At 45.7% G+C, this 24,342-nt stretch overlaps 1 protein-coding gene across 3 annotated transcripts; it reads left to right on the forward strand.

Moving 5' to 3' along the window:
• The first annotated feature begins 64 nt into the window (after window positions 1–64).
• Window positions 65–24,342, forward strand: kra (basic leucine zipper and W2 domain-containing protein kra). 3 transcript variants are annotated; one of them, XM_065427336.1, is made up of 8 exons: window positions 65–152; window positions 3,096–3,166; window positions 3,707–3,883; window positions 4,928–5,349; window positions 11,050–11,136; window positions 13,139–13,288; window positions 14,380–14,722; window positions 23,547–24,342. In XM_065427336.1, exons 2-8 carry the CDS (start codon window positions 3,106–3,108, stop codon window positions 23,564–23,566), a joined length of 1,260 nt encoding a protein of 419 aa, XP_065283408.1. In that variant the 5' UTR covers window positions 65–152; window positions 3,096–3,105; the 3' UTR covers window positions 23,567–24,342. The 3 variants fall into 3 exon arrangements, with proteins under 3 accessions (XP_065283408.1, XP_065283409.1, XP_065283407.1); XM_065427337.1 differs by lacking the exon at window positions 65–152 and adding an exon at window positions 191–209; XM_065427335.1 differs by lacking the exon at window positions 65–152 and adding an exon at window positions 788–810.

A 24,342-nucleotide genomic window follows, 5' to 3' on the forward strand; every position in this document is an offset into this window, starting at 1 on the left:
TATTTTTTATATGTAGTCAAAAATATTATTAAAAATAAAAAATTTGCTACGGCAACAAATTTTTTTGGTTTTGGTTTTTATCCTCAGGTGTGCAGCAGCGCTCGTCCACACGACGTATTGGGGTTAGGGCTGCGGAACTTGAGAAACTTTCAGTAAGTATTTTCACCACATTATGACTACTTGTTATGGCTGTTATTATCGAATAACGTGTAGGTATTACTGTTCGCATGTCGTTTTAACGGAAGGGCTATTGGCAGGTAACGCTGGGCGATGCACACGGTGGTGTGCTCCCTGAACGCTATTAAGCCTCGTCACTTTGCGCCGTTGTGAGCCAGTTTTCTTCGGAGTGCCGTGATTCAAGGCGTGTACCGGCATTGCCGGCGTCCGTGTAGAATGTGGGTTCCCGCTACCATATCGTCGTGGGGAGAAGATAAAAGACCGAACGCGCGATTTAAACATTTCATTCATAACTGGCGTCGCGAACATTTTATTGCGCAGTGTGGTAGGCCTCGCCGTCGGAAACTTCGCGTGTGATTCAACGCCGAGTGCGTCCCCGTTTCAGCGTCTGCTTGTGCAGCTTGTGTGAAGGGCGAACTTTCTGCCTCTCTTGAAGGCATAGGTGCTTATGGACGTTTTCTTGCAACAGTCTAGCTTTTAGCTTCTGGCCGCGGCCAATCACATTTGTGGTTGAAGTAATTCTAACTGCGCAAATACATTCATTCAGAGCCCTTCCGATGTTGATGCCGGTAGACAACTCAGTTGCCGGCTGATGATCCTGCTCGTGTTTAGCGCTGGCTCACGCATGAACACGTGAGTCACGCCGGTGTCACGTATATTCCCGCCGTGGAAATCACACACTGGGAATAGACTTGTAACTTGCGGCGATGTCAGCGGTGTTCTCCGCCGCCCGTCCTTCTGCACACCCCCTTTATTTTCTCTACAGCGCGTACGCCGGTTCAACGATAAGCATGGCGTGTAGCAAGCAGGAATACTGTTCTTTCATTTTGTTTTTTCTTTGACGAGACTTTACGCTTAACTCGAGCATGGAGAAAATACTTATGGTTGACTGGTAGACGATATGCCGGCAAAAGCGGTCTCCGTCCGTGCGGCGACCCCTAATAACCAGTCTCGAGGTAGCCGGCGTTCTTTCTGCGTTTTTTCTTTTCTTTTCTTTTGCTACTGCGTTCTGTAGTTGCATCTCTTGCCTGTAGCTCTCGCTTTTTTTTTTCCTTCCGTTATTCTTGCCACTGTCGCTGGGCGACCTTGGCCGATGGTGCCGATTCACGCAAGAGGCATCCTCGAGTTTTCTTCCATTTTGCTTTGAGTGCCTTGTGGCCTGGAGGCATGTTGCCACGGTACACTGATACTGTAATGCCTGTTACGAGTGTCGGCGCTAACAGTAGTATTTTGCGCTGTGTTCGTTTTTGGTACGCAGTAATTACCTCTCGGTGGCGCCGCTCACTGCGTGACAGAACCCGTTTGACGAGGAAGCGCAATTTGCTCCTCCGTCGGATGCCTCAGCTGGCCGTTTGATAATGGATGAGAGTGGCAACGTGCTTCCGAACTTGAAGCTTTCGTCTGTGCCCATTATTTTCCGCCCCCCTTTTATTGGAGAAGGGGGGGGGGAAGGGAAGCCTAGTTTTCGGCTCAGTTTGTGTGGCTTAGTCAAAATATATAATTTACCTTTGTACTCAGCAATTTAAGCGAACGAAGTGTTGGTAATGGACCTTTTCGATTAAATGCCTTTTACTAAAAGCTGTTAAATAGTAGTGAAAGGGTCTGAAAGTTGTACAGACCTTGAGACATGAAATGAGTGAATATTTTGTTTTCACTTACTTTTGCTAGGCATGAGAGCAAAAGGTATTGTCAAGAACAGCCAGTATGTTTTCATAACCCTGTTGACTTTTATCTTGCAAGTTTCCTACACACGCTATATCACACACAAGGAAAAAAAAATGTTGCAATCTCTATTGGCTTTGTAAATAAGCACAGGAAGTGAAGCTGATGCATATGCGACAGCATAATGGCAGTCGCATAAAGAATATAGCATCAAACTAGTTTGGCACTCCAGATATTTTGTTTGCCATAGCCCTGCTTTTGCTTTGGAACATTAAACCCCATCACTTGTAATGTTTGATAAAGCCATGATCACTGAAGGCATTATCAATCCAGTTAACATTGTTTTCTTGATAAGTGCAGTCATCCAAACTTGTTACAATTTGCCTTTACAAACAATTACAATTTACAAACTAATTTACAATCTTGTGTCAAAAACTATAGAAAATCGCTTTTTCGCAATGTCATGAGGTGCTACATTGTGAGCAGGCAAACGAGCCCAACAGGAGTGGGGGATTTTTGTGATCATGTGAGCATTGTCAGTTGTACTATAATTGCTAATTTGAGGTAAATGATAAATAACATGTCTGCAATTACAAAAGTCCAAATAAAGTATTTCATCATTGCCACTTCTGGTCTATGCATGACAGTTGTGCGTAAATACTGTGGGCCACCATGAGGTGCCGCAACGAGCTCTCTCGCCTGCGAGACGCTGTGATGTGTGCTTTGGTTCCGCTAAGTGACGTAGCTGCAGGCGCCCGAACAACCATCTCGTGTCGAGTGAGTGAGTGCTGTACTCGCCTGATCCAGAAGTAGTCATAAAGTTGAAAATAAAAAAAAACTTTGGGCGAGGCCTTGCTCCCTTGCCATCTCATCTCCCCTGTGTAGCTCCCGGCATGCTAGTGGAGACAGGAGAGAAAGAAAAATCTGTGCATCGGTGCAATAACTACCTCTAATCCTGCGTATACTTCAAAGATTAGAATTCTTTTTCTTTTTTTGGCAGGAGATTCGTGAGGCAACGCCCATCTGGCATGCTAGTGGTGGAGACAGGAGAGAGAGAAAAAAAATCTGTATCAGTGTGATAACTACCTCTAATCCTGCATATGCTTCAAAGATTAGAATTCTTTTTTGGCAGGTGATTCGTGAGGGAATGCCCTTTAATAGCGAGGCCATTCTATGATTAGTTAGAAAAGTGCTTCAGGGTCCCTTTAATGGCAATATTGTTGCTGATTGTTTTTTTGCCTGTACTATTCTTGCAGCTGCTTTTGTATGAGTCAGAAACCCGAAAAGCCGACACTATCAGGTCAGCGTATCAAGACCAGGAAAAGAGGTCTGTGTACTATTTCGTGCTTTCTTGTTCTTATGATGCATTGAGCTCAAACAAGCAAGGCCTTCTATGTGTACTGATTTTTGAGACTTATCTTAATTGCATATAAAATCTAAGGGAACATTTGGCATGGACCCATCTGTCGCATTAGGTCATAGGCAGTGCCGTCCTGTTGCTGAGCACAAGGCTGCGACTTTTGATTCCCAGCCATGGGGGTCACATTTCAATGGGAGGCAAATTGCAAGAAATCTTGGATACTTCGATATAAGTGCACATTTAGGAAACTCAAGGGGTCATAATTAATCTGCAACTCTCCACTACGACATCTCTCATAACCCCAGTGTTGCTTTTCGACATTCAGTCAGTGTGGCATAAGCCATCATAGTCTTAAAGGGATGCAAGAACTAGCTTTTCTGTTTTCCGGCCTTTGCCCATTATGTAGTGGAACTAAAAGGGACCAATGTAGGATGTGCTTGTTCGTGGCTGCCACTCTCTTGGTCACTGCAAGGCTTCAACTCCCTCACTTTTTTTTTTTTTTTTCAGATGAAAAGGAGAAGTATGACCCCTCAGGGTTCCGCGACGCCATCTTGCAGGGTTTTGCAGAGGCTGGGTCTGACCTAGATGCAGTGCACAAGTTCTTGGATGCAGCCGGCTCCAAGTTGGACTATCGCCGCTATGGAGAGGTCATCTTTGACATTCTCCTGGCCGGCGGCATCTTGGGTGAGCAACCAAAGACTCTTATTGTGCTTGTGTTGTGTGCTCCTTCTCAAGCAGACTACACCAATTCCTGTCTGACTGTTCCACTGAAGTATTGCGTACTAGAATGCCCATATCAGGAATGTCGACAAAACCTGCCATATTGCCTTTAGTGGATACCTAGGCATACATTGCAGTTTCCAGTTAACTTGTACCACTGGTAAGCATGTAAAACTGTAAGAAGCCAACAAGCAGTGGTTGTTATGGCAAAATACAGTTATGGTTGCATCTGGAAATTCTAGCCCTCTTGATCATTAAAAGGCCAAACTACACATAAGCTTGCCGGTGTGTGAAAGCTCGCGTTCGCATGCCTTGCGTTTGCCGCACATTGAGAGTAATGGCGGTTTGAACCTTCAAGACACGCGCCAGCGCGAGTCCACTTGGCTCACATTTTCGCTTTGGTAGATGTCATTTCGTAATTTTGTGAGGCAACCAGAACACCAATACTTGTCTGGAGAAGATAGTTTCAGAATAGCATTTGTCGCCTTGCGTACATTAAATGCACGCACCTTTGCGGGACATTTTGGTGTGCATCCCTTCAAAACTTTTAGTTTAATTTCCAGATCAGGATAACTTCCAGAAGATTTTCCAGATCTTCATAGACGAGAACTGAGCTGTGATATTAATTTGATGTTCCCTTTAACAAAAGTAGATCGTACTGTATATCTTGATTTCTATGTACCCAAGTTACTGATAGCTTGCTACATTCTCGTTATGCATTGCTAGGAGGCTCCAGAGCATGTGCAACACCACATTTTCTTGACCGAAATTTATAAGCATTAAATTTTGTGAAGCATCTTGTTGTATTCGATATTTGTTTTTTTTTATTCAATTAAATTCTAAATCTACTATTCAGTATTTGAACACCCCAAGCTGTAAGTTTGTTATAGTAAAATTGGGCATGTAGAATTAATATCAGAACTATTTTTGTGCATAAGCCTGTTTGTTTTAACTTGGTTCTGCTGTACTCTGTAGATTGGTCTGTAAGATGACTTGCCTGTCATGCAGCACCCGGGGGTACCCTGATCGTGGATTTGGACACGGCCAAGCCATCACAGACAGACACATGTGTCTTTTCGGCACCCAACAACATGGAGGTCCTTCGCAGCTACGCACAGCTGATCACCAAGCTGATACGGCGTTACAAGTACCTTGAGAAGACCCTGGAAGAGGAGTTTAAGAAGGTGTTGATGTTCCTCAAAGGGTTCAGCGCCGAGAACCGGCAGAAGCTGGCACGGGTGCTTGGAGTGCTGATAGCGGGGGGTCAGGTTTCCGCCTCAGTGCTGCAGAGCGCCCTGCAGGACCACCTGGTCAAGGACGGCCTGGCTCTGCAGTGCCTGCTGGATGTGCTCCAGACTTGGCTGGAAGATCGGGACCCGTCCACCCTGTGGGCTGTGCTGCGCAAGGCGGGATTCGATTCGCGCCTCATGGTGTGTAGGCAATTCCAACCATTGGTGCTATTGGGTTTGGGAGATGGTGGAGAGAGAAAATGAAAATGTGCCATTCTCGGTCACGTCTGTGAATTGAATGGCACTGGCCAACACTCTTGTGGCTAGATCTAGTGCACATGCACGCAATTATGGGGGGAGGTGTGTGGGGGGGGGGGGGGCCGTGGTTTCGACAAGTTTATTATATATCGAGTTGTACATCGTGCAGTACATTTTCCACAGGACTATAAGAAAAAATTATGCAGTTAGACACTGCAATAACAAAATTGGGGGAGAGGGGGGAGAAATATTCGCTTTCATGACAATGTTGTTGTTGCAAAATGAGGTAGCAGAAATAAATCTGTCGTAAAATGGACGTTAACTGGCAATTCCGTTAGCCTACATTGGCAAGCCTTGCTCGAGGCTTTAGAACTGTGTTGCCAACAGTACAGTGTGCTCCATGCATCAGTCAGAGGTGGCAGTGGCACTGCCGTTGAATGCTACTCTCGGTCTATCGCTTTCAGAGAGATGATCACTTTCGCAGGATTTTGCGTAACTTGGCACTGGATGCAGAGCAGCAGCATTCCATGCACGCAGCAGCTTTTCTCTAGCACATGCTGTCGTCCATAGAAGCTGTCGTATCCGGTGCCGAGCGCGAGAGTGATCGTATCTCATATCCCCGAAAGCAATCGACCAAGATTGCAGCCCCTTCGTGTAAATCTGCTTCTGGTGACACCAAATCCACACGCAATGCCTGCTGCATAGAGGGAACTACTAGAGGGAACTCTGGTGCTAGTGTCCATGGGAGCTACAAGCGGGGCTGCATGGGAATGATGGGTAGTAAATGGATTCGCCCTTCTGGCTTCAAACGACTTCGTGAATTTGTAAACTCCTCATTTTCAACATGTACTGTGTAATAAATAAACAAACAAACAATAATAAAATTATCTGACAGCGGGTTTCGAACACGGGACCTCTAGCACGAAAGCCTGCCTTTGAAACCGATACGCCATGGGAACATTATTGACAAGTGGCATAGAGTGCCCTTATACTTTCTCGCGAGGAAGCCAGTACGTTGAGATGCTTGGCGCTTTTTGCTTTTGCCACCTCGACGTGCTTAACATCCCGCTTTTGCTGCGGGATGACAACAGGTCAACAAATAATAGGCGGCTGCTGCTGTGTGTAGTGTGGGACACCAGAACAAAAATGGTGCCCGGCGGAGCAAGCCGAATGCGATTTTTTCTTCTCGTGAGTACATTACGTGCATTGAAACAGTTTCTTCCGTATCGGTAATGAATAATATTGTTAATATTGGCAAGTTTGCTGCAATAATGTAGCCATGTCCACTTTGAGGGGCCAGAAACAGATGGGCGCGCTTAGCTGCCAGTGACATAAAAACACATGGCCGGCATGCTGCAGAAACTGCGGCATCTGTCATCACTACTATTCTAATGCGGCACGTTTCCGCTTAGGGTGGGCTAATATCTTAGCTGTGTTACAAGCGTCGGCGTATGAATAGGGTACACTTCTAATGTATCAGTGTAAACGTGGCTACTATCATTGCCCCTTGCAATTTGTTGCGTGCCCACGAGTGCAGATGAGAAGAATCGAAAGGAGCCTTTTTTGTTGTTGACCACAACCATTATAAAGCCTACACATAATAAAGGCAAGCTTGGTTGTACTTCTTTTTGTGATGGAAGTGGGGAAAGTGATGAAAGTAATGAAAGAGGGCATCTACTTATGAATGTTTGGTGCGTGCAGACCGCTTGGTTTGTCTGGAAGAGTCGTTCGCATAGCATTCGACAGATGGTAAGCACGATCATTATTAGCTAGACTTGACACACGACATATCGCTGCGGCAAGTTCGGGACGCAATCATTACATGGGAAATTTTTAAAAAATCGAATTTTGATGACAAAATTCAGGGGTGCGGTCATTACGTGAGTGCGATCATTCTGCAAGTAAATACGGTACCTACCCGCTTGATCTGTAATTGCGGTTTAAACGTAGTCGCGAAGATTTCCCCACCCAACCCCCGTAAAACCCATGTATTGGCTGACCGCTTAAGCCATAGTCGCTCAATGCCCACTAAACGGTTAGTGCGTACTATTTTCTTTCTTGTTCTACACGCACAGGCACCAAATCGGCAAGATCTCATGTGCGCAGACGTTCGATTCTTGAGTTGTGACACTCGGACGACAGCTGCCAGCAATAGTCAATTTAAAACATGGCCACCTTGATGTCTTTCCTGCTCATACAGCTGTTGCCGATTGCAGTGCACAAGAGCATGGCGGTTGAGGTTGGCTTCCTGTAACACAAAGAAGCTGCCGGTAGGGGTGCGAATTCGCTGTTGCTATTAAACCCAATACAATCCAAGTAGCAACCACGCAAAAGCACATAAAAAACAAAAACAATGCGTAGGCATTCCTATGTTTACCCAACGAGAAAAATGTTCTCCGCCCGTTCGTCCCGTAAGATGACCACTTTCAAGATAAAGCCCGCAGCAGTGAGTGAGTGAGCAATGCAGGCAAGCGGGTGCCAGGAGGCCCAAGATTTCTTGCCTTTCGATGTGCTCCGTACTGACACGGAATATGTTCTGCCGAGACCTGCGCAGTGGTTGCATTGCGATTCCGGACAGCGTCTCATTTGACAGTTTCACAGGTGCTGACACTGCTGTACTGACATGCGCAGAACCTGACGACGGCAAGATCATTCGTCAGGTTTCTGCTGCACCACCGGACGATGGCTCTTAGTCAGAAGACGATGCACCATGTGCTATGCTGCCGTCGCTTGCGGAGCGTGCACAAGCAGTGGCTGCGCTTTCAGGTGCCGCATGGCCCTCTCCGAGATTCAGGCTTATCTGATTGCGCGTAAACGGAACAGCGTGCAATGGCACATTCACAATTTCTTCAAGCCTACTGCGGAGTCCGAATAAGTGCGTGAAAATAAAGGACTTCATTTTTTTTCTTTATCTGCTTTTTCGGACACCTGTTTATCGGACATTTCAGCAGTCCCCGTCAGGTCCGAATAAGTGGTCGGCGACTGTATATGGCTGTGTATACGCACATTTGTAGTTTTTCCTTCGTGAAAACCAAATGCCGCACTCACCACCCCGTCTTCGACCTGCAGTTGTTCTTGCGCTTCGAAGAATGCAGGCAAGACCGACGGAACAGCGCTACGGGAAAGCACTGCTTTGAAAGGCACGACTTCAGTAAGTCGGCGTTGAACTCATAATCCTCTGGACGAAAGTGCAGCAAGCACACTATGTGATTTTTCGGCTCTTTGCGAGCGCGCTGTGGCAGAGGTACGGCACTTGACCACTTCGAACGGAGAGGTTCACTCGTTGGCACACAGTGATAAGTAACGTTGGATTCACCGCTGCAACTGCCCTTGGCCAAGTTCCGCGGACCGTTCGCGCATCCCACAACATGTTATGGACGTGGCACTCTCACTGCTTGTTGCAAATGCAAGTTTTGCGAGCCAGCAGAACCAGCGCGGCATGACGCGATAATGAAACAACTGAAACTCTAGCGCACGCGCGGCGCAAAATGGAGCGCACAGAGTCGAGCGAAAACGAAACCTTTCGATCACCCATACTACTCAAGGGTAACGTAAAAATGTTATTTTTCTTAGAATTGAATAGAAGTAGACAAGTAGCATTTTCTCCTGTCTTTTAATCTAATGAAATTATTTTTTTAATACGAGTAGTTGATTACTAGTGAAATAAATTGTGATGAGGTGTGCCTTCGTCATCGGGCTAGTACCGAAATGTCGCTGAGGAGTCTCAAATCGTGTCATGAATTTACCTCAATTTCTCAGTTACTAAAGCTCTGTTCGCGAATATGTTGACGCCTTAGACGTTCTAGAGCATTGCTTTATCACTTTAACTCGACTTCGTAGTAACATTTAGTGTCCCTCTAAAAGCGTGCGCTATGCTTCTGACGGCACCTCGTGCTATGAAACAGGTGAAGATGCTTATCACAGTAGGATTGGCAGTGATAGCTGGTACTGAAATGAGAAATTGAGTGTGTGCTGGCGTTTTCATGTGAGACGGGCAAGTGAGTATTGCAGTGAAGCAGCCGTGGCGGACAGCTATATACTGATCTCGATTGCGTGCACGTTGCGCATTTCCTTATTTATATGAGGTGTAGCAGCTGGAAAACATATTATACGATTGCAGTTTGGCGACGAACTGATTGTTGGTGCTGAAAAATTGTTTTCCGGGAATGTATGAACAAGTAAAAAATCTGCATAACTCTGTTAGGTCATTTTTTTTGTTCTCGATTGCAAACGTTGGCACTGGGAAAATGTACGTAATGGGAACATATCAGAGGTTCTACTGTAACTAAATTGAATTAACTACTGTTTGTAGGTGCAGTAACAATTTATCAGAGGCTTACTAGTGGCACACGCCTAACTATTACAGAGTAAAAGGCACACAATGGTAGCCGTGCTTTTTTAAAATGACAGTGTACTCTCAGTTTGAATTTCATGTTGCAACTATGGCCACTTTTTGCCACGTGTAGCTTTGCTTGCCGTGACATTGCCATCACACACCTGGCACTTTACACAAAATAGCAGAGCATTTATGCAATTGAGGCTTACAATAAAAAAGCATGTCTCCATCTCATCAGAGCCAGCCGCGGTGGCCTAAGCAGTAGCGAGAAAATCTTTAGCCTTGCTTGGTGGCCAGCATTGAAACAATCTTGCAGTTTTTCTTGAGCCTCCTCCATTTTCTGCAAATTGGCAGCAGGCTGCAGCAGTCATGTCGGGATGTCTGCCGCTGTCAAAACTGCGTCCATCTTCTAAGCCTATTCCGAAGTCGCAGGGGATGGCTTTGGCAGCCCTCAGCACAGTTATCCAACTGTTGTCAATGTCTTCCAAAGCTACTGGGAACTTCCGAAAGTTTAAGTGCACACTTGTCGCACATTTCTGTTAGTTGAACTTATGCTTTGTTGCAAACTGAGTTTGACATTGTTGCAAGCCGAGTTTTGCACGCCAGAGCAGAACAGAAATTCGCCAGTGGCATGGCATGCTACGGTCGATGCCTCAGTCGATAAATGGAATTGCGCAGTGGGACAACTTTATTCCGGGCTTGTTCTTTGTTCTTCGTAGCCATTCAGTGTGTGGAGTAGCAGTGACGGTTAAAACTAAAGAAGAGTGGCTCTTTCAGATAGGACTAGGATTGCTGTGATCAAACTTCGAATGGCAGCCACCCGTCACGGAAAGAGGTTGTTTTTTTGCACATTGCATTAGGAAAAAAAAAAGAATACGCTTGCTGAACAGTCAAAAACACTTTTATGACTCAAATATTGATCCAAGATGTGTACAAATTTCCAAGATCATGCATCAGTCACTGTAGAATCCAAAAATGAGATATTCAAAAAAAATTCATTTTTCTGCAATTTCTTGCCCTCTAGCACCTTTGTCTTCCTATATGGTGGCAGGAGGACAGCTTCCATGGTGCATTCAGTGGTAGAACATCTATAATGCAGAAGTTGAACCTCCTCGATTGCTCAGCATGTTTCATTTTTCCTGTAGTTTGGCCAACTGGCGTTCTTGTATAAATGGAGCAATAAATGCCATTTTGAGTTGGCCCTTTACATTGGCCACCATGCTCTTTGTACTTAAGGTGCTTAGACCCCACAATGTGCATGGTTTCATATCAGGGGTGCTGATTTGGTGTATCCTTTTGGTTTGCAGGAGTTCTTTCCTGTGAGCAAGAGGAGTCCGGAAAACTTCACAGCTACGTTCAAGGCACACGGCGTCTCTCAGCTGCTGGACTACCAGGTACGACCGGTGGTCTTGGCTGCGGCACAGTTTTATCGGCTTGGATTGACGTATACTGGGCCTGACACTTAGTACTGTGGAATCCTAGCAGTCTAGATTAACTGTCAGTGTGCGTGTGTGTGTTTGAGAGAGAGATGCGAACAGGAGGTTGTGGACATATCCAAACATGGTCTTCCAAACACCGCCTTTAATCTCCATCTTTTTCTCCTTTCAAAGTCCCCTATACTAAGTTACATACTCCCGCCACCCCCACCCCACCCAAGAGAGCGTGTGCAACAACATTGTAGAATGCACGAAGGAGACGCTGATAAATGAAAGCACAGATCGCACAGCTAGTGTAATGTGCGAGGATAGTTTCGTTTTACGAGTTAATTGAAAAGTTCATGCAGCCCGGTGTTGTCCAGCATAGCTCAGGTGAAAATGAAACATTTATTTATGCCTCTAAAACAGCGTGTCAAGTGTTAGGCACACTGAAATAGTCAGTAATCTGCACTTGCCTTTGCGGAAATTTCAGGTTTAAAACCACGGTGTGTGTTGCATCCAGTGGCTGCGCGAACACTGGCATCTATAATTTGGCATGCATGAAAACAGTGAGCGACTCTATAGATGACAGTGAACCGTGCGTGAACATTGGGGTCGGTGTCAAAAACGGGCCACTGTCAATATCGTTTTCACTGCCGCTGCTGTCGTCGCATCCGTCGCACCATGCCACTGTGTGTGTTGCGACGATTGCTCCATTGGAGCTTCGCAGAACGAGGCAGCACTATCCGATTCAGAAACTCCTCCCTCGATGCACCGTCTACTTTATTGTCAGCAGCGACGTCCTCCCAGAGTTCGGTAATGTCAGCGGATGCTACAGTGTTCGTTCCACGCATGGGTAGTTTCACCCTGACACAGAATGCCTGCCGTTTCCATTGATCGGCATGGTCACTGGTTCTAGCCTTCATGCACAAGTGCGTACTTTAAAGAATTTTAATCTTTCTTGCACAGCTTTTCGCTTTGTCGACGCACCCACTGCTGCTTCCGTGGTGCATTTCCGCGCTCACTGACGAAGAGAGCGAGATTGTAGAAAGGAAGCACAGGCACAATTTGCTTCTCGCCTTTTTCATTTTTCTGGTGTTTGTGGACGCTCGCTGGTGGCGCGGACACGAAGCAGCTGGCGCCATCTTGTGGCATGCTGTGACAACTTGCGACGCTCTTTGTGGCTTTCGCAGTCAGCACACTTGTGGTATGCACTGCGTGGTAATGGCAGCAGATACGAACTCGCATTGGCAAACTTTTTGCCTTGTCTCAGTTCAGGGGAACTGCCACTGTTGGGCCTGAATGGCCCATACTTTCACTTTTCGTGTCGTCCTCATCACTGTCATTAGGCATCACTTCTGCAATAACCAAGGTAATGATGGCGAAGAGTCACACCTCGAAAAGTCAAACCTCGTAGCCGACGTATTTTCACGGTCACAGCAGCACTGCCGAGCAACTTCGCATTCGAAATGCCACACACCGTAGTCAACGGTACATCCCGCTTGCGTGCCATGTTCGATAGCACGAACAATGTCCAATTTTTCTTCTATGCCGAGCACCTGATTTTTGTCGTAGCTTGCACAATGCCATAACACAGGCCAAAACGCTCTCTGACTCTGGCACTACGCTGAAATGATGCTGAGGTTGATATGGCTTCACCTTTCTAAGCGCCCTTTGCATTTACGCTTGGAGGCCATTTCGAACTCTGAGGCTCGTTCTCCCGGGCCGCCGTACCGCCGTGAATTCGTGATGAAAAGTGGAAACACCATGTGTTAACCGATCCGTACTCAAAAAAGCAGGTGCAGTTTATGCGGATACAAAACGCATTATTTTCAGTGGCACCCGAGTCGAGGATTTGACTTTACTACTTTTAAAATGAAACTACCGTTTAAGTGGCTATTGTTTAATGAGGTTTTACTGTAGCAGAATCAGCCAGGAACCATGGGAGAGCGCAATGTTGATCTTCTGGGTTTCTTTTCAGAAAGCACAGGAGGCATCGAGTGTCAAGAAGGATCTCCAGCAGCAGGTGAGCAACATGCTCAAGAACGAAGTACCAGTCAAGGAGATCATCCAGAGCGTGAAGGAATACATGACTAAGTACTCACTGCCCGAGCACGATGTGGCCGTACTGGTAAGTGGCCTTTCCATTGTAGAACAGTAGCTCTTCCCAGGTTGTGCAAGCCATGTAAAAGCAAGCTTTTTTTGTCTAGGGAGATGAGTGGTTGGGTAATTGGCAGAATATTCCGTGGCATGCCAACAGGCTGCATACTGACCTACCCCTCTAGCTTAGCGGCTATGGCATCGCACTGCCGAGCTCAAGGTTGCGGGATCAATCCTTACGGTGGCGGCGGCATTTCGATGAGGGCGAAATGGGAAATGCTTGTAGACAGTCTAACCTATTTTTACAGCTCAAACCACTTATAATGTAACTGCTTATAGTGCAGGACTGGCTATAATGCGGTCTTTCCTGACTCCCCATTTGTCTTCCCATAGAATTCAAAATGTATACGCACGCCATTTACAGTGGAGCCACGTGAGGCAAAATATAGGTTATATCATATCTACTTGAATGTAAATCTACCGTGAGTGTTACTGCGAAGGTCTACTTTCTAGTCATGCGAAAAAAAAAAGAAATAAACCCATGAATGTAAGGCGGGATGAATGGAAGCAGAAATGCTACATTTATTGAAGAAATCACAATTGAGAAACAAGTTCTCTTCACTTAATGTCTGAGGTGAAGACGCCTTTCCTTGCGCGTGGTATTCGTGGGCGATCCCTTTCGGAGGTAGTTTCACTTTCGCAAACCTTTTTGCGACACAGCCCCGAAAGCATTCCATACAAGTGTGTTTTGCGCTGTGCCAAGCTCATCATCAGTGCCAAGAGCACTATCAGCATAAGCTTCGAGGGGTCGGGTGCTGGGATGAGCTGAGTCTCGCGAAAGGGAAACTATCTCCATAAGTAATGTGTTGTAATTCCATATTGGCAGAGTGAAAAGCATTTAAACCGAGGGTGGACTGTACTTTTCTTTTACATGCAGTTATATATCTGACTGTGCTTAGACACTTAGGGGCATTGCATATGGTTGGCACCCTGTTGTGGTCACGTGATCATTCCTAAACATAAGAGTGGCCGGATTAGTGTGCAAGTCTGTGCACACGACTGAAAATATGTGTGCAGCCTGAGCGAGTTTTAGTGAAGTGCTACCTCTGTATTTTTGTGCAGCTGTGGACGACCCAGATGTCTGGCATGGATTGGAACAAGAAGGAAGAGCTAGTGGCGGACCAAGCATTGAAGCATCTGAAGCAGTACACTCCTCTGCTTGAGGCTTTCACAACCACTCCACGTGCAGAGGTAGCTCTGCTGGTCAAAGTCCAGGAGTTCTGCTACGACAACATGAACTTCATGAAGGTGTTCCAGAAGATTGTTATCCTCTTCTACAAGACAGATGTGCTCAGCGAGGACTCTATCCTCAAGTGGTATAAGGGCGCCCACTCACCTAAGGGCAAGAGCGTGTTCCTCGATCAAATGAAGCGCTTCGTCGAGTGGCTCCAAAATGCCGAGGAAGGTAAGGGGGTGCTTGCTTTGGTACTTTGGTAAGGGGGGCTAATTTGTTGAGTGACGTATTGAACAGCAAACAGCCACAAAACTACCTCACAGCACCATTAATATGTGTAGAGCACATGCTCTCTTGAATATGTGCTTTATGTTTAATGTAGATTGCATGGTGTGTAGCAGTATTGATGGGTGCTTGTCTGTCATTCCAATTTTGAAGTTGAAAGGGGCTGTGGCAATGAAAACAATTTCAGTTAATTGTGAAACTATAAGTTGAAATTTGGTACGTGAAGGTGGAATATGCTGATATCAGATCTGAAATCAGTTCCGAGTTGTTTTTGATGTACAACAATTGGCGTCCTCCATCTAATTATTATCTGTCATTGTAATTATAACAATTGTCATCCCTCAACTAATTAAAGTCGCAGAAGTAGCTCTTCATTTTTGTTATAATGTTCACAAAGCCCTATTCTATAAAGCTATTGGTTTACTTTTTATTGCACAGTAAGCACAGGAAAAACGATCACGAACTTTATTATGCATTGTAAATGTCACTTACAGCGCGTACATAGACAGAGGGATTATTATGCATATTGGCTTACAAATTATTTTTGTAAGAGGTGACTTATAAAAATCCTTAATGCAGACAAAAATGGACATCTATATAGTACTTCCGATGCTTCAGGGCTTGCATGCAAGAAACAAAGATTCCACCTTCATTATTTGCGAAATGGCAAAGCGATGAGTGACAACAGCTGCTTGAAAATTAAAAGCTGAGAAAACAATGGCCAAAGCTTTGTTTGTCAGAATCGTTTCAAGAAAGCCTTTGAGCACCTAATACCTGCCAGGACGTCAGTGCTTGACCAGTGAGGTCACATTTTCTTTACATTTCAATATAATCCTTGGTCTTTTTCAGCAGCATCATGCTGCTTTGCCCTGCGATTGGTCAGCATTATCGTGTCAAGGTCATCAGTGAAGGGTGGAAACTTGGGCATTTGGTAGTTTGTTTAAAACCAGAACAGTGCGAGAGACGGGGACAAACGAAGAGATCGCACAACGCTGTGTGTCTCATTTTTGCCAGGTAAAATACGTGATGTCCTTCTGTTTCTTCTTTTTCGTCAGGTCGTCCAGCAGACTTTTCAAATCCAAAAGGATGTGTGCATTCGTCGTCACTGAACTTGTCCGTTGCCATAGCACGCCTCAGGATGGCGAAAACGTGCAGTGTTTGAGCTGGTGGTGGCTGCTTGGCATTGCCCTTGTGATTTTTGTCGCATTCGTACTCGCTGTAATTTGCAGCTTCAACCATGGCCTTGCTGAGAATGTCCTCGACCGTGCGCACACCACAAGTGGCAAGGTTGTCGTCTATGGCGATAAAATATCACACTGAGTGCCCGTCATCAAGCTGGTCCCACTCTTTGATTTCCGGGTCTTCCGGCTCTAGGGGCACCTCTGTAGCACTCCTGAAGAAGCCGCACTTAATGAAGCAGTTGGCTATTGTAACCGTTGGGACTCGGTCCCAAGCCAGGGCTATGAAGTGAATAGCATCCAGCAGGCTTATTCTTTTTTTTTTCTTTTTGACATCCATTTATATACAACAAATGGAGGCAGTACAGGAAAAAGCCACACAGACATGGCTTGAGTTAGTCTCAACCCCCTTGCTTGCATAAGCTGTAAGTCGCCATCCTTGCAATAAATTTTGGCAAAAAGACAGAGCACAAGAAGTTCTTTAAAATAATGCATCGCATTATAACTCCAGCATCAATGGTCATAGACGCGGGGTCGTGTTGGCTGGCAAAAATACAAGCTTGACGTTCTGAAGCGGCAGTTTCTCGGGTGTGGGGCACGCTGACCAAGAAACCAGACTATTTTCCTTTTCTTGTTTCCCATCCTTCTGTCAAAGGGCGAGATGAACTCTGAACACGGCTGTTGTCATCCACGCATTTTTGTTAGCACAGTACAAGCAAGGTAGATGTCTGTCATACATTTCCTTTTATATATCCAGATGACTGATAGACGCAGGTTTGAAACAATTTAGCATTTTAAAAGGAATATACATTAAATTTTTCAAATTTTTCATTAAAGATGGCCCTCTACCGAGGCTTTCGAGACTTCTCCATCACCGTCAGTTTGTTTCTCAGGCCCGTCTGCATTGCAGCAGAAAAGGACGGTGATTCGCTCATGGCTTTTTCCCTCCTTGGCATGCTTCGTCTTTAAAGCACAGGCTTTTCTCTGGCTGAAGGTTGAAAAACAGACCTGCCTCATTGCATTGAAGACATCTCGAGGCTCGTACACCGCGATGAGCGACGGCAGTGTAGTCAAGAGCCACACGTTAATGACTGACTCGTCAGCCTTCTTTTCCTTCACCAAAGATGCATTCTGTATACAAGAATGCACCTAGTTTTGAAATGGTGCAGCCATCCATCCGTTAGAATCCTAGAATCCATCAGTGCACAAAGTAAGCGTGATCTCATCGGCTTTCTCTCAAAACCTTGCCATTGATATTCACGCCGGCTGCAGTAACTTCCTTAAACCACATTAGCAGAGTTTTCTTAGCTTAACATGATGTCTTCGCCTCCTTTGCGTTGACATTGCAGGAAAGCACATTCTTCATGATGTGCTCACATTGCCCAACAGCGGTGCACAATGTCGACATTGCGAGGCCTAGCTGCTTCGTCAGCTTGATCCGTATTTTCTTGGGGTCCTCGTCCACCTTTCGCAGGATGTCCAATTTCTCTTTAAAAAATTTAGCTTTCTGCTTGTAAGACATGGCATGCTGCTATGCGGCAAACGGGTGTGAGCCACGAACAAGAGCGTGGCTTCGCATGCAGCAGCAGCAGAAACAAGGTTAAAGCAAAAAAGCATTGCTTTCCTGTCTGGCAGGCTGCAGCCTCTCCTACCAGCGCCATCTGTACTCTTGCAGCGAAGGCACATCAGGGCCTGCGAGATCATGCACATCTGAACTAGGTTGTGCGCACCAACTCTGAGGCTGTATAAGGTGCCGCTGGTGAGCAACGGTAGCAACCTGCCAAACTGGCAGCTTGGTGGCATGCTGTTCTAATCTATGGCTAGGTCACATGCGATCTGTGGGGTGGCATCTGTTCATATGAAATGCTGTGGGGCAAAAATCCTTTCGCAACAACCTTACCTGCATGTTGTAAGTTAATGTAACTTGACTGGGGCCACCAAAAATTTGTATGAGCTGTGATCGGATCACCTAAATTCTACTGCAACCACATCTTGCTCAAATCATGTCCCGATCGTAATCGGGCAGCAGCTACGACGAAGCACCTAAAGAAGCACTAGATAACGAGGCAGAATTTAACCCATATATGCCTAGTGTCCTACATGTAATAAACTGCTTTTGTTCCTCGTTGCACCACATATATCTTATAGAAAATCGTCAGGTTCCTAGCCTGTATTTATGAGGGGATAAATATCGTCTTCGCAAACTTTGGCTTTGGTAAGTGTGTATTTAGAGCTTTTTGTGCAATGAAAGGTGCAGCAACATGTGCACACAGACATCGAGTAGGGCACTATCTCATTTCAGAAAAAGATAACAAAATTGATCCAACCAGAATTTATTGTTGCTGAGGTTGTGATTAGCTGTCCTTAAGGGACAAAATGCCTATATGACAGGGTATCTATGCTGTGTAATGAACGATTTGTCACATGCGGCGCTTCAAAAAGTGGCATCCTACATGTAGGACACAATGCATATTGGGTGGGACTTCAAGAGCATGCAGTAATGGGTGTGTCTATAAACTAAAATAAACTAACGTAATCAAGAATTCTTGTTGCACTTGTTCTATTTTGTTCTTTTTTTTCTTGGGAGAGAACAGATCTTTTGCTCGCACTGTTGCAAACAAAGATCCACAGTGGTGATGAGGGGCCCCCTCATCCGTCTAGATTCTTAGGCCTGAGAGTAACGCTGTGAATGTAATTGATGAGGAAATTAGGGACCATTACGCCGCGAGCATGAACCATTTGCCAGACAGCACCTGGTGAAGCTTTGTAATGCAGTGATCATGACTAGGTTATCACTGAGCCACCAGCATAACGTCCGAAATTTTCTAGAAAGTAAGTGCGGGCGCGATCTGAACGTGTTTTACTAGTGCCCGGCTCTGCGGCACATCAATTTATGAAGCAACCCTGACTGTAACCGACACATTAGAAAACAATTTTTTGCCACTGAAGTGGCCACCTTGTAAATAGGACATGGATACGATGGAAGTGCTTTCAGGTGCTTGCTTGGTGTGCCTTTCCGAGACTGATACAGTACTGTTGAAACTTTATTCACTCATTTAATTTTCAGAACATGACTGCCAGCTTTCAATTACCATGTTAAATGTGAATTTCAGTTAATCGTCTATCACTTTTAGCACTGCAAAACGGTTTCAGTAGCAACACTCATGGTGTGAAATGCAAACAAGTAATGAGATGCTCGAGAGGAACACTTCAAATAATATCGTAAAAGGCAAGAAAATTTTATAATCACCAGATATAATGCTAGCATGGTAAAGTGGAGACTCTTGACCAACTTGCTGCGGTATACTCCACTGTATACATTGAAACCTTGTTTAACCGTAGTTGTCCGGAGCTCGGAAAAAGTACGTACTAAACGGTAGTACTGTTTAACCGAAATAGCATGAGATTGACCACTTAAATGTCAAAAACTGAACTCTGAGAGAGTGCGATGAAAGGGGAAGAAACATGCAGTATTTATTCACTTCGCGCGACAAAAATGTTATTTTTGTTTGATGCCCTGGCAGCCTATCAGCGACGACAGCGGCCTCAAACTTGCTGAAGCTGAGCTTTTCAACCAGCCCCCCTCTTCTCGGCAAACACTCGCATGGCAGATTCCTCGTTGGTATTACGTATTCTCCATGCACGCACACGGTAGCTCTGCAGAAGTCGTGGGGTGCCTTTTTCATTGCATGCTGCTGTTCTCGTCTCGATGATTGCATTCATGAGGCTGGCCCAGCTTCTGCCACTGTCATCCTCATTGCTGTTGCTAGCCGACACTTCGGTAACAACAGAGGCAACGATGGCGAAAAGTCTAAACGCATAACCGACATCTCTTCGCGATTGCAGCGGCGCTGCCGAGCAACTTCTTCGCATTCCAAATGCCATACACCGTACTCAACAGCAGGTCCCTGTCGCGTGCCAGCGCTGACTTCCTTGTGTCACATTCGATAGCATGAACGATGTCTAATTTTTCTGCTATGCTGAGCATCCAGCATCTTCTTTATCAGAGCTTCAGCATGACGCGAGTCCTCGCTTGCACGATGCCACAACGCACGAACGCACAGGGCGCTTGGAGGCCGTTCCGCTCTCTGAGGCTTGTTGCTCTGCCGGGCCGCCCGATGGAGACGACGCACCACCGTGTTTGCGCAACGAAAAGTGGAAACACCACGTGTTAACCGATACGTACGCATTAAGCTGGTACGGTTTATGCGGATGCAAAACACATAATGTTCAATGGCCGCTGAGTCAGGGATTTGACTTCACTACTTTAAAACGAAATTACTGTTTAAGCAGGTACGGTTTAATGCGGTTTTACTGTACATGCAAGAGGTGGTACTCTTCACTACTTACTTGAAAAACTTTTGGTGTGTATATGTGTCTACAATGTGCTGAAGCTATACAGGAATAGCTATACATTTGGAATTGCTCTACAGAGTAGCTATGCAGGTTTGGAAGAGGGCAAAAGGAAAACAGAAGAAATACTGCAGCACCTGTCATCAACTCTTGCAATGGAGAGGAAGTGAGATTTATTGGTTGATAGCACTGATGCCGTGGCACGCCACGGTTTGTTGTTGTCAGTTTAGATGTGGGGAACACTCTGCTTGTGCTGGCCAAGTGCAAAATATGCAGTAGAGACTTAAATATACTCGTAGAGGAGCGTGGATATGGACTCGCTGTCATGTTGCTTCTCAAGTGGGTGAACTGCGGTGCGGGGTCATCGAAGTGGAGCTCGTCGCCTGTCCGCAGTGCACAGGAAGTGAACTCGTTTGCTGTGAACATTCTCACCGCTCTCACCATGCAGGCCACTGGAAATCTCCAAACAGCCTTCAATGATGTGATCTCAATGATGAACATAAACCGTCGCGGACTCCACACAAAGACATGGCAAAGCTACGTCAAGGGAAAGCTGGGACCTGCAGCTGATTGCAGGGCCTGGAACGTGACAAGCGAGCGTGTGCGGTCGGTTCGCAAACTTTACTCCTTATTGTGCCTGAGCAAGTCCGGGAACATCGCAGTGTCGTATGATGGTTCATGGATAACCCGCAGACTGTCCTCGCACTTCGGCACCGTGATTGAACTGTTTACGGGTTTTGTTATCAACTACATTGTCCTCAGCAATTTCTGCGCTGCATATGAGTGGGGTCCCAAGGAAGATAGTCCTTCCTTTGAAGATTGGAAGGCCTGCCACCAGGCACGGTGCCAGAAAAGGCGAGAGGTCAGGATAAGTGAAAGTGAAGGCCGGCCGCCCTTACTGTGCTCAGTGATCGAGACATTCGCTTGCACCTTGTTACCTTGCATCTTGCCAAGAGAAAAAGGTGTATGGCTCCATAGAGTGGTTCCATAGAGATTAACAAGGTGGATTGCGGGAATCATCTGCAAAAACACATGGGCACAGCTTTGTGCAACCTTGTAATGAAGCACGAAGCCTCGGGCCTTCAGAGAATTGGTGGAAAGAGTGGGCCTACAGTGGACCTTACGACACAGCTGAGCTCGTGCTATGGATAGATGCCGAAAACACAAAGGGGATGTGTATGGCATGCACAAGGCAGTGATGGCTATGTACCATCACATCCAACAATACCGTTGGAAACCATACACTTTGCCCAGCAGGCCCCAACTCCTGGTGCTTGCACTGGTTGAGCTTGCACTGACGCACCCTTGCAACTTGCCTGCTCCTGTCTGCCAGGCCTTGCTCCCTGTATATCAGCGCTTCAGGCCCAACTCCTGGTGCTTGCACTGGTTGAGCTTGCACTGAAACACCCTTGCAACTTGCCTGCTCCTGTCTGCCAGTCCTTGCTCCCTGTATATCAGCGCTTGAATGATAAGAAATTGCTTGAGAACTGCCAGTGGGAAAAGGCCCAAAGCAACAGTGAGAGCTTCCACTCAATGATTTGCTCTCTTGCACCAAAAAAGTGCCATGCCTCACTCTTCGCTGTAGAGGCGGCTGTGGCAGAAACAATGCTGACGTTCGCTGCGGGCAACATAGGAGCTTTGCCGTCTTACTTGGGAGGAGCTGAGCCTCAACCCCAGCAGAGTAAGCAAAGACCGCAATGAGAAAGACCAGCAGCGAATGGAGTCTTCGGCTCAGAAGCGTGCATCGGTCACAAACATGAATCGAGCCATGAGAAAGCACCACGCAGGGAACAGTTCTCAAGGTCACTATGTCCCGGGGGGCATACTAGCTTGTTAAGGCTAGTATTTCATGATATTCCTGAATAAATGAAGTTGTGTGTTTGTTGCAATTTTCACAAAACAAGCTTTTCACTCACCCTGCTTGTTTGTGGCAACAATATCTCAAAGACCTAGGACAGCTAAAGTTGTAATATTTTTTCGCTATTTGCTATATCAAGCTAAATGCATAAAGTTTAAAGTGCTGCAAGCTGATTCATGTTCTATATTTTGCTGTACTTCTTCTCCTGTTGTTCTTGTGCCCTAGTAGCCATGCTGTAAACACTGAGTTTGATGAGTTGCTAAATTGCCAATTGTTGTTAAATTTGCAAACTGCTTGCAGCACTAAACTCATTGAACATTCAGCTATCCACTCATGCAATATTTATAGCTTTCTGTCCAGATTTCCTTGCCCATTTTCTTCACAAATAGTAGTGGACATTTAATTATTTCAATAATTATCTGACCTATGAAAAAATAATTGCACTTTTGAAATAAACTTGCATAGCTGAACAAGACTGTTTATAATAAATTGAATTAGGTCTAAAAGTAAAAGACAGTTCTAATTGCTATGCCCCTCATTAAGATGCATTCTAGCAACTGTAGGAACCAGATCACTGATTTAGGACCTTGAAATTTTAACACTTAAGTGTTCGTATTCTGTGTTCCACCGGAAATTTATTCAATGTACATACATCACACAATCATCATCATCATGCTTTTTTCCTGGCACCTGCATGAGCTGATGCTACTTCACTGTGTGTTAGCTAAAAGTAGGAGGATTGGAAAACGCCAAGAAATGGTGTTGCTGTCTGCACATCACCTCAACGGGCAACCAGGTGACAGGTGCATGCTTTTTGGGGCAACTGTAAAAATACAAAGTGCGATCGGGCATGATGATGCACAGCAAGACCGTGCCACATTTAAATTTCCTTTGTATGAATGCTCTTGCATCCATGGCGGTCCAGGCATTTGGTGTGTGTGGCGTGTTTGGTCACTAAAGACGCGCCATGCGGTAGTGACATACTTTTCCCATATACGGACTCGCTGTCACGTCTGTTATACCTGTGATGCCTGGTAGCCTCCAGAGCACTGCTTGCTATCGCTGTCATTGCTTCCTTCGAGCGAAACTAATAACAAATAAGCACAGGTCTTTTCCGCTAGCCCAGCCATGGCTGCCTGCACCCTATTTTGGAGGCAGTCCCTGGTGGGTGCAAATTTGTTGGGCAAGTCGTAATGGCTGATGGTTGCATGTATGCTGTCTTTCTACCTCTTAACAACATTGATGAGCTTGTGGACTTGGAACTGCAGTGTTTTTGGGCACCAAGGGAGTGCAGCACAATGAGTTTGTGTTTGATTAGTGTTAGTTTTGTGGACAGCACACCTCAGATGCTGACATGTGTTTTGGTTGTTGCTGTGTGCAGAGTCTGAGGGGGAGGACTGAAAGGTGTACCCTGCATGTGGCAAGCCCAGCGAGGCTCCTTGCCCAACCCTGCCAATAAAGCACCACTCATACACCAAGGAGAAAAAAAGCCTGGTGGATGATGGGTTCGGCATGTCTGGGCTGCCACGGCCTCGTCAGATGCACCTTTCTCTTCACCACCTCCACCGCCTAAGACTGTGACGACGATCACCACCAAACCACTATGCTGCCAGCGCTGCTGCCACCTCATCTTGAAGACAAGTTGTTGAGAGAAGGCAATGGAAAGAAGGCACTCTTGAGGGCAAAGAAAAGGAAAAAAGAAAATGATGCCACTGAAAGGAGCAGTTTGCCTCTCTCTCTCTCTTTCTCTGGCCACCATGTAATTGGAACTGAGCGAGTTTGTACCACAACTCAGATTATTTTTATAATGAGGCTGTTCTGTCACTCTCCCTCACATGTCAAGTTCCATATCTCGCTCATTCCTTGCTTTTTTTTTTTGTTTTCTCTCTCCAGAAACTTTTATCCTCCTACTTCCTGTCAATGTGCCTCATTTTCGGCTTGGGCAAAAAGAGACTTGTGATTCCGCAAAAGTACTGCTTAGTTTATCGGCCTGTGGATTGGTTGGGAAAGACGTAACAACTTTTGCTTCATGTATGTCTTCTATTTCTGCTCTGTTCCTTCATCTTTTATAAGATAATTTCCTGTCCCTCCTGTATTTTTTTGTTTCTTTCTTGTGCATGTCAATTTTTTTTTTCTAACAAGTGTTTCAATATGAAATAAATCTTGTTAACTTTTGA

This window comes from Dermacentor albipictus, chromosome 4, assembly GCF_038994185.2.
Source record: "Dermacentor albipictus isolate Rhodes 1998 colony chromosome 4, USDA_Dalb.pri_finalv2, whole genome shotgun sequence".
NCBI lineage: Eukaryota > Metazoa > Arthropoda > Arachnida > Ixodida > Ixodidae > Dermacentor > Dermacentor albipictus.

Excerpts from the sequence above, each read along its gene's own strand:
- kra (XM_065427335.1), top strand. Across the intron at positions 3,884-4,927 it reads CCTGGCCGGCGGCATCTTGG|CACCCGGGGGTACCCTGATC; the intron begins GTGAGCAACCAA and ends CCTGTCATGCAG. Across the intron at positions 5,350-11,049 it reads GATTCGATTCGCGCCTCATG|GAGTTCTTTCCTGTGAGCAA; the intron begins GTGTGTAGGCAA and ends TTTGGTTTGCAG.